Source organism: Spea bombifrons, chromosome 2 (assembly GCF_027358695.1).
Source record: "Spea bombifrons isolate aSpeBom1 chromosome 2, aSpeBom1.2.pri, whole genome shotgun sequence".
Classification (NCBI taxonomy): Eukaryota; Metazoa; Chordata; class Amphibia; order Anura; family Pelobatidae; genus Spea; species Spea bombifrons.
This window is the reverse complement of record NC_071088.1, coordinates 61,258,986-61,269,502: the sequence shown is the minus strand read 5'-3', so window position 1 is coordinate 61,269,502 and position 10,517 is coordinate 61,258,986. Positions and strand designations below refer to the sequence as shown.

At 39.1% G+C, this 10,517-nt stretch overlaps 1 protein-coding gene across 1 annotated transcript; it reads left to right on the top strand.

Annotated features, from left to right (window-relative positions):
- Positions 1–4,046: 4,046 nt before the first annotated feature.
- On the top strand, positions 4,047–5,781 carry ID3 (inhibitor of DNA binding 3). Its single transcript, XM_053454457.1, has 3 exons — positions 4,047–4,460; positions 4,598–4,677; positions 5,017–5,781. Exons 1-2 carry the CDS (start codon positions 4,149–4,151, stop codon positions 4,649–4,651), a joined length of 366 nt encoding a protein of 121 aa, XP_053310432.1. The 5' UTR covers positions 4,047–4,148; the 3' UTR covers positions 4,652–4,677; positions 5,017–5,781.
- Positions 5,782–10,517: the final 4,736 nt, after the last annotated feature.

Here is a 10,517-nt window from a genome sequence, read left to right as displayed (position 1 = left end):
ACGTCAGGAGACGTGTTTTATAGGTGTTCAAAATTAAGAGATATGTATGGTACCTCCTGTACACGTCTATTTATATGCTCACTTGTGACACAGTTGCACGCTACATGGGTGTTTCTTTATTATTTGGTGGATCTGTAATATTTTTTTCTGTTAAAACAATGATGTCATGTAATGATGCCTATGAAATTCATGCAGGCTGCAGGGGGGTCACACAGAAGTCTTTGTGACCAGCATTCAGCCCCAAGGCTTCCAGCTGGACAATCCTGCAGTAATATATATCATGTGTCTATTGTCGGATCAGTGATACCTTTATAGTCAGCAGAAGCCTGTAAAAAAAAAAAAAAAAAAAAAAAGTCATCAAGTTCCAGAGGAGCATCGACAGGTCAAGTTTTAAGACAATAAGAATCACATCACTTTACTTATTTTTGCAAAGAGATAAGTCCATTTATAAGTCCTGGAACCTTTGCTCATCTTTATAGCCTACTAAGTAATGTGAATCTCTGTTAAGTATTTATAGCCATATAAAAAAAAACCTCAAGATCTATGCTCGGTGTGGTATCTCGCATGCAGGAAATTGCAATAAGATTTAATTGATTGGTTAATTATCCGATCAGACGTTCCCAAATAGTGGTATGTGTAGGCCCCGGGGGACACTTCTTGATGGGTACAGACATTGATTTTGGGGGTCATTGGTTTAAAAACGTTTGGGAGATTGTAGTTCTATTAAATCATTGTTATTATTTATAGCTTTATATAGCGCCATCATATTCTGCAGCGCTGTACAAAGTGTAAATATGATATAACAATTAGTAAATAACAACCTGACTTATATAAACAAAAAGGGGTGTCATTGATTTCCAACTCCATGCGTCAATATGATTAACATACGCTTTTAATTAGGCATGTTCAAGAAACAAGATTGTTACCCCCTGGGGCTTTATGTTGATTTTTTTAATTAACGTCTATATAAAAATGCCTGCAGTAGACAAATATATTTGAAGTCATGACACTCTAAACTGATCCGTGACAAACGCAGGAGTATTATAGTACAAACTCCGCTCTACGGTGTATGGTAATGTATGGTAATGTATAACAGAGCAGAGTAATTCATTAGGGGAGAAAGTGATTCTGGTGCAAAGTTTGAAAAAGTGCTCTTTATCACCATAACAACCAACGGTTCCACTGACTGGACCTTTGCGTTGGTTGTTATGGTGATAAACACATATACAAAATTGGATATGGCGGAATACAGAAATTATACATAAACCAGAAATTATTCTAAAGAAAAACAACTCTTTGAATACAAACTCCTTAGAGATTGAATTACATTATTGAATCGTCACAAAATATCACTCTATAGCGCATACAACACAATGTATGGTCACGTTTACATTTCTGGAAGAATTGTTGTCGTACCTATTAACTTTCTAGAAGAGGCCCTTCAAAATAGCAAATTCTAAAGATTCTTTATGATCTCTCTCTAAATGTGCTAGTTAATCATTTGACTGTCATTTGAGGCCTGAGGCACTGCAGATGATCCTATGGCATTGAATTGGTTAAAAGGTGGATCACAGTAACCCTTTCTTGCCATGGCTTCATAGTATCTTAAACAGAGTAATCTCTATTTAAAGTGTGACTTTGCCATCTTCCAGTAAGAAAAAGCCACAGAACCCAGCGTCGGGCTTAAATGCTCTTACAAGGAAACATCACCACCCCAACACCATCTTCCTACGGTGGAGAACGCCCAAGTTGCGCCTTTTCGGGATCCTCAAACACCTTGAGCTTCAAGCTGCCTTGACCTTAAGGCCGGAGGATGAAGTTTTTCCCATTTTAGATACTTTCTCGTTCTTAGCCAAAAGGCTAACAAGTTATCAGGATAGAAGATACGTATCAGGATCTTTACAGTCCAAAGACATGGACATTTCTATAGCCATCACTACCTGTCAAGCCAAATGGATATATATATATATATATATATATATAAATTCGAAACGTAATATTCTTTTTCACAGAAAAGAAAGCTACCAAGCGCTGTTGTGGAGCTGTAATGTTTGTGTAAAATATATTTGTATACTTCTGCATTTGTGAATGAAAGATGCGACATTATACATCAGAATCCACATGTATGTTCAGGCATTTCATCTGATTGGTGGAAACCGCAACATGTTACGACATACTACTCAGGTTAAAACATTCCTTGCTCTTTGAGCATGTTGTATGGCAAATGGTGGTGTAATTTATGTTTGTATGTTTTTTGTTTTTTTACATAAGGGGGGATTTTTCATGTAAGCTACCAATGTGTATATAAAGCGGGATAAGGAATTAATACACAGCTGTATTGACATTCTATCAACTTAAGTTGTATATGCAGCTGAGTATGTATGCAAAGGTGTGTACACTAACTAGCTGCAACCGCTTTCAACGAGGAAGAAGGCTTCAATTGCCTGGGAACTGTTAGCACTGTTGCCCCTTTAAGCCTAGTTACACAGCTGCAGCTGTTTGACAGAAGCCCAACCCCGATCTCGCTTCTTGTTGTCTGTTCTGCAGTGGAACGGTTGCCAGGGGAGACGCGTCCCTGGGAAGGAGGGGGAGCAGCCGTGTGACGTCACGGACTGGCGCCAGGCTGTCTGTGAAGGGAATGAAGGGGGGTTGAAGTGCAATCTGAATATACAATCACGGACACATATGGAGATGTATATACTGAATACATTGTTATCAAACTATTTGTCTCAACATATGTACGCTTATTTAATATCGTTATTCCTGAACTGATTTCTGGTTATTTTCCCTAGCCAATTTTAAAGTAACTACTATATAAAGGCAAGTAGTAAATAACATTCCATCACACACCGATATTATCATTTAATGTATGCATTATATATGAGCCACCATTATCTTTACATAATACGCAAAAACCTAGCTTTCTGAGCTTGACACATAAAGACAAACGTAATACGAGTTAGGAAATACACTTAAACCCATCATCTATACTAATTAGTCAAAACACTTAACTTTATCATCGATCGATCATCTATCGATCGATCGATCTCTCTCTCTAGTCTTCAGTTAGTTAAATGTGTATATGTGTGATATAGATTCAGATCTAGACACGTATTTAACCCTGAATCTGTTTTGCTCATTCAGTTCCCATCCTTTTTCCCTCCCAGCTCTCAGGATAATATTCCTGACGCCAGAAAGTCTGGAGGTCAGAGAGGGAGAGGGAAGGGGGGGGGGATAGAGAATAATGGATTTTACACTATAGAACACAGAATAAAAGCAGGAGAGGTGATGAAAACAACAAGATACACATTAACAGATACAAATAAATGCACACATAGCTAAATATTAAGGTTTACATGGAGTTTTATATATAATATATATGTATATATATATAATGGGTAATAGATATGTGGGGTTTCATATATAATATATATATATATATATATATATATATATAAGTCAAGTCATTTAATTTGTATAGCATTATAAGCAATCTCATCATTTCTGTATTTCAGTTTCTTATGACTTTAAACGAGTTTCTCTGTAGCACAGTGATCGTTTTGGTTGTTTATTTGCAATGCGTGTATTTTCCACGCACATCCCACTTTGGCATCTATTTACGATGAAATAAACGTATTTTTAGAAGACGCTAATTACTCTGCACACTATTTACATTCTCACGTGCTCTGGTTGCCCTAAATGAGCATTGCATTAAATGGTGCCAGGGGATCAATCTCCTCCCACCTCCCTGTCCCTCTCACTGTGACATTAATGATACTGTCTCCAGCCCCCAGGATAAGCTGTTTGAAAGTGTTCAACCAGCTGTTATCTCAATATTATGAACCGGTGGGGCGAAGAGGGAGGGGGAGAGGGGGGAGAGAGGGAGGGCTTGGGTGTTAGGGGGAGGGAGTGATGGACTGTGGCTATAAATAGGAAAGTGAGTCGGTAGTAGTGACAGGCACACACAAGAGCTTAGCGATTGAAAGCGCATCGAGAACCTTGTTTGGAGTTCCAGAGCCTTTCGCGATAACAAGATCCAAGATCTGTCCACATTTTGGGAACTTTCTGCTTCGCTTAGGATCCAGCAGCGAGTCCTCTGAACCCACGTGGTCACTGAAGATCCACACACTTTGTTGATACCAGCAACCATGAAAGCCATCAGCCCAGTGAGATCCATGGCCAGCTGTTACCAGGCTGTCTGCTGCTTGTCTGAGCAGAGTCTGGCCATTGCAAGAGGCAGTAGCCACAAAGGTCCAGGAATGGACGAACCTGTAGGTCTTCTGTATGACATGAACGACTGCTACTCCAAACTACGAGAGCTGGTGCCGGGGATCCCCCAGGGGAGCAAACTAAGCCAAGTAGAGATCCTTCAGCATGTCATCGACTACATTTTCGATCTGCAAATAGTCCTGGGTGAAGAACCAGAACATAGCGTGGGCAACAGCATCCTGAGCCTACAGGTAGGCATCAGCCACATTCTTTATTAACTCTCAGCCAAGCAACTTTGTGAAGTCGTAAACCTGATCCTATTTTTAGATTACTATAACTTTCTATTCACGACCAGCTGAAATTAACGACACCTTCTCTTCCTTTGCAGAAATCTGACTTCTCAGAACTAGCAAACAAAGGGGACGCCAGCGTCTGCCACTGAAAAAAGCTGTCAAATCTAATTCACAGGTAAGAACGCGTTTACAATCTTTTTGTACCCTTTGGGCTCCTGTCACTGTAGGCTATAGAGTTCTAAAACATTCTTCTCTGTAGAGAAAAAAATCACACGTAGATTAGGAAAATGTCTCCAGTTTTTTAATATTGTTGTTAATGTTTCTGTAGATTACAAGTGGGGAAATTAAGTAGTTGGGCAGAAGGAAGCTGGCTTTCACTTCACACTATTAGCAGAGCCAAGATGTTATCAACCCTTGAGGGCAATAGCTGACTTCCTCCCAGGCGCCACTCAGTCTGGGCCCTCCTCCCTTGGTGTGACTCATATTGATCCATTGCATATTTCTTCTTCTGCAGGTGCGTGGAAACGTTGGAGAAGAGAGAAAAAAAAAAAAGCTACTTTTCCATGATGCAGACTCGATCAACACGCAAGATATTTTAACCCTACAAGATCCAGAAAACAACAACAAAAAGACTAATTTCAAAATACAAGGAGATTTAATTTTACCCCTCACATTTGTTCACTTGAGGGGAGGTTTCCATATATTCATATATGTTCATATCTATTACATATGTGTAATCCTGTTTTTTCACGTTCTATAATGTTTGAAAGATTTTGATTTCATTCTTTTCATTATTTCCCTTTCAATAACTTTTAGACCCCACGATTCTACATGAATGGCAGAATTACTATTTTGACATTCCTCCTTAACATTGTGGACCAAAACTAAAACATTGTTAACTATTTCATGCCTATTACTAGATGTCTGCAGTTAGGTTGAACACGCTCTGAATTAACCCTCGGAGCCCCAGTGGGCTGAGACTGCATCAAAGAGCATTTCCCTCTGGCTCTTTTATTTTTTTGAAAAAAAATGTTCTAGCTGTATGTATATATATCTATTTTTGTACACAAATGTTTTAAAGAGGGTCATGTTCTATATTTTTATGGGCATAAAGAGCCTAGTGTCTGTGGTACTATCCTCAGAGTAATCCCTTCTCTCTAAAATAGAGAAAATTAGTATTGGAACTACACAGTTTCTGCATTTTTCATAAGTTTGAGACTTTTTATAAAAGTTTAATATGATGTTTATGTGTAAATAATAAAAACCTATTTTTAAATAATTTGGTTGATTCTATAAATGATATTTATATAATGATGCTGCGGTCGTTCTCCCATAATCAATGAGTATGAGCGATAAACGCGTGATTTTGCTTATACCTGTTTAATGAAATAATAAAAGACAATGAAACTTGTTATCCAAGGAAGGAGTGGGAGCCATAATGGTGGAAATACACGCATAGTGATTGAGTATGTAAAATGCATGTGTGTCTACACGCAGCCTCGTCCACATGTACACAAGACGACTACATACAAACATTACTAGCTTATTATTTATATAGCACCAACAATTTAAACAGCGCTTAATACAATACATATATTCAAGGGGTATGACAAGACGGGAATTGACAGACTAAGACAAACCGATACATTAGGTGGAGAGAGCCCTGCCCGCAAGCTTACAATCTTGAGATTTTTAAACATACGTTGCTTACTCACTGGAACTAGTCATAATTAAAATCTTCTCTAAGGCCTTGCGTAGATAACTAGCCGTGCTTGTGGTACCTGTTACCACGTGTACACAAGGTGTTTATTCAGGTGGGGATTTCCACTTACAGTGCGTTTTTAATAATTATCACGCTGTTAAATAGTATTTTTAATCAAATCATTCTAGTTGGTTATCCGTTCAGAGGGATAATTGCAGAATGTGTATATATATATATATATATATATATATATACACATATATGTGTGTGTAAATATTTACTAATAATTTTTTAAATCATTTAAAGAATATATTTTCTAACCCATTTCTTACAGTTAATTAGATTGTTGACTCCCCATAGAGAGCGTCAATCTAAGAAGTTTTGACTAGGCAGTCGTGCAATTTTGTTGTATGTGCGATAACAGAAGACCGTGCTTGGCATAAGAGCTTACTATTCATCGAGAACAAGTAAATCTTCGTTACCTCCTGTATTTAGCTTCTTTCCATCCACGTCCACCAGATCTGCTGATATATATTATTTTAATGACAAAATCTCCGCTCTTTGGATTAAGAAAAGTGCTGTTTTTACTCCACTATATGGTTAATTATGGAGACAGTAAATATGGCGTTCCGGGGAATTTCTGCTATCTGCATTTAATCTGGACTCCCATCACATTCCAGACATTTTTTTAAGGCAGAAACTGTTTATTCTGTATATAGTTCACACACACACACACACACACACACATATATATATATATATCTATCTATCTATTAAAATGATTTATGATAAAGTCTTCTCACCCAACAGGGAATCAATGAAATGTACAGTTTGGTTTTTTGAGTATGAAGATATGGTGACTCAAGAAATGTTCCTTTCTTCTTCTGTAACTTATTTCAGTGAGTCAAATGTTACAAACGCTGGTCCAAAACAAACATACAGTGGGCTCCTCAAACATATGCAAGTTCTATATCACATACAGATTCCCATATACATGCTAAGGGGATTTCAGGTCACATCTTTCCACCATATATGGTTTTGCTGATCCAAGCATATGCTCGCTGCCCCGATCATAGGGATTCCGGGACCCTGTATTTCCATATTAATATCTGATGCTTTGTATGTAACTCGTTAAAAAAGCCCCTCTTGTGTGCTCTGGTATTTCGAGCCTTAAGGGGTTAAGTGTATGTTTTGGCTTCTCTAGGTTAAAGGGGGCTTGTGATCCTATTACTCGGAATACAGCAGTTGCAGGTTCTTTATTTTGGGGGGGGGGATAATAGGATTCCCTGGCTCTTTGTGAAGAGGGGGTAAAGGAGAAAGCAGCACGGGAGGGGGGTCTGTGCAGCTGTAATCAGCTGTGATTAGTAGAGGGAGGCAGGGGGGGATGTGTTAGGAATTCCTCACCTGGCATTGTCATTGTTTCGGCACCCGCAGGTGTCTCCTGGCGCCAGCCTGTCTGACTGCCGGCCGCGGCCCCCTCCCTTTCCCCCGTTCATCTGTCTCCATTTGCATCCATTCAGTGCTTCTTACACTCCCTCACTTCCTAAATACAACCCCCACCCGTGTGCTCTACTACTTCACAGGACAAACGACTGCACCCATCCGAGTGTGTGTGTGTGTGTGTGTGCGCGCGGATTACAATCCCATGCGGACACATGTGGCTATGTACATTCATTGTATGCTATGGAAAGATAAGGGCGCCTCTGAGGCATTGCTAAATATGGAGAAATCAGCAGCATTCCTTTGGTTTTTCATGGGATTCGCTCCACATTTAGAACTTTCCCCCAGAACTCCTCTTTTATGTGCCTCCCATAGCATTAAAGAATGCTTTATTGTGTACATAGCATATAATTACACTTTTTTTTCGAGAAACCCAATGTATTTCATCACATGCAGATGTTTCCTATACAAGCTCCACTTCCTCTCTCTCTCCCTCCATTTCTTTTCTCCCCTCTTTCTCTCTCTTATATGTAGCCTCCCATTGAATGGAAATGATGTCTATTGTAAAAAGGACAGTAGTCTAATCCTAAAGATGCCTGGAGGGTGACATATCAATTTGGGTGACAAAAATGTCCCAGGACAATTAATAAAAACCCATGTTTTCCCTCATAGACGAGGTATGAGGTAAATATGGATTTATATATATATACCATTGTGTTGTTCAAGTCTCATGTCTCCAAGAGTCACGTGCTTCTATTTCTAATTATCTGTACATCTATTGCACATGCACTTATACCCAAATACAGAACATCAGCTAGTTATAGCTAAATATAAGCATAGATACATCTTCCTGTATAGCTTGTATAGGATGTAGGTGACAAATACCGGTCCCATATTTAAGTCCCATGGCTCGAACCATGCCTTCTGGTGTGGACATCAGGCCAGCACCAGACAAATGCCAGGCATCCATGATAATGGCTGCTCAGACAGTACCAGGGTCCATTTTTATGTCCCAGTCTGTTTCTGCAGAATTTCATGGGGGATGAGAGAAGTATCAAAGTGTGCAGTGATATAATTTACATATTGGCTCCATCATCTACATGCTAATGCTACGAGATGGCGTCAAGGAGAACTCTGGCTCCATGTTAAAATGTAACATGGACCGAAGGCAAGCAATAATTGGAATAAAAATATCACGCTTCTGGGATATTTTTATTTTATTGTTAGAGTCACAATTTTCATGCATATTTAAGAACACTCCTGAAGTCGGTAAACATATTTTTCATCTTTAAAAAAAGTACCTTCATTTCCATCCCTACATTCAGTGTGTAATTTATACAGCCAAAAAGAGTGATATATTACATGTATCTCAGTTGGGTGTTTTTCTGGATTTCTGGCTCACTACTTCAACCCTCCTCAATAAAAAATCTTCTATATAGCGCCATCATATTCCATAGAGCTGTTCTTCCCTAGCCTGAAAATAATTATTCTAGTGCTACTTTAATCTGCCCCTTTGGCAATCACCTTCATGACGTAGATTAAATCCTTCTTTTATTCATTTATTAATGTACTAATAACGGGACATTTGGTAATGTTATTGTTTGACACAACATTTACAGCCATTTAATTTTTAAACAGCTGACCTTGACCCATTAGTTGGAGAATGACAGTAAGAGTGGATTTGTGCTTTAATAAGTTGACAGGTTAACAGAGGTCTCACTGAAATTTGAAGTTAGAGTATTTATTGTCAGGGTTTGGCAAACTAATTACCAGGACACTGTTGTCCATTACAACTCTTGCAGAAGTCTTTGGAGCCTGTGGAGAATTTATTTCAATGTCTACCACAAACCTGTTGCTGCCTCCTGCTTTGACACTAATGAATTACTGTTGTGATGATGATAGATAGATAGATAGATAGATAGATAGATAGATAGATAGATAGATAGATAGATATAGATACATTGGCCCCCCTTGCAGCCCTCAGAGACTAATATCTATGAGGTAGATACTAAAAAATCACTCCACTTCTCAGCCTTTTGGCTAACATCTAGTGACTACCTTCAAGAGAGGGACATTTTGGTTCTCTAGCATTAAGGTCGTTTGCATTATGAAACCTGAGGGATGCAATGGAGCCCCCATGTTTGGTCCACCAGGGCGCTTGGTACATTTTGTTCCCCTTATGAGAATGGACTGTGGACCTTTTGTTATGTATTTCCTACTTCCCACCTAAACAGCCCTGGCCTATGGCTGGTGGTGGAGGGGTCATTTTTTAACTTGTCAACCATGGGCTGAGGCCAGAAGGGCGCACTCCACACAGTTGACTTGCACTTGTTTGTTTTATTGATATGGATTTTTGCAAGTCATATAGTTTAAGGAAAATGGCACAGTGGAGCACATGAGGGGGCAAACATCATGTGGGGGGGGGTCATAGCCCCCTGGCTGTCTAGAGATGCCACTGGGTTAAAGTTCTTTTGTGTAAGCTTGTTACTTTGGCTCTGCGGTTAGGGTAGACAATGCGAGAAAGAAGCCCTCTGCTGTTCATTTTTTGTTCCTGCACCAGACCCTTACAAAAGAATTGCTATACAATATCGCCATCTGGTGGTTATATATTAGTGGTGCAAAAAATGAGTATAAATAACTAGCTTTCAAGAACTTTTGCTGTGGAACCAGTGTGGTAATACTGTAATTCTAAAACAGAGCATGAAATATCATCCCTAATCACTTCTGCTGCTATTTGTCTGTATTGCAGCATCCATAGAAGCCATTGGAGTCCATGCAATAGACTTCAACATGCATATAACACAGAAAAAGGGCTGGGGTGGACATAACCCCTTAAGGTTGAAGGATGTAATATTATGCCCCTGCAAAACTAG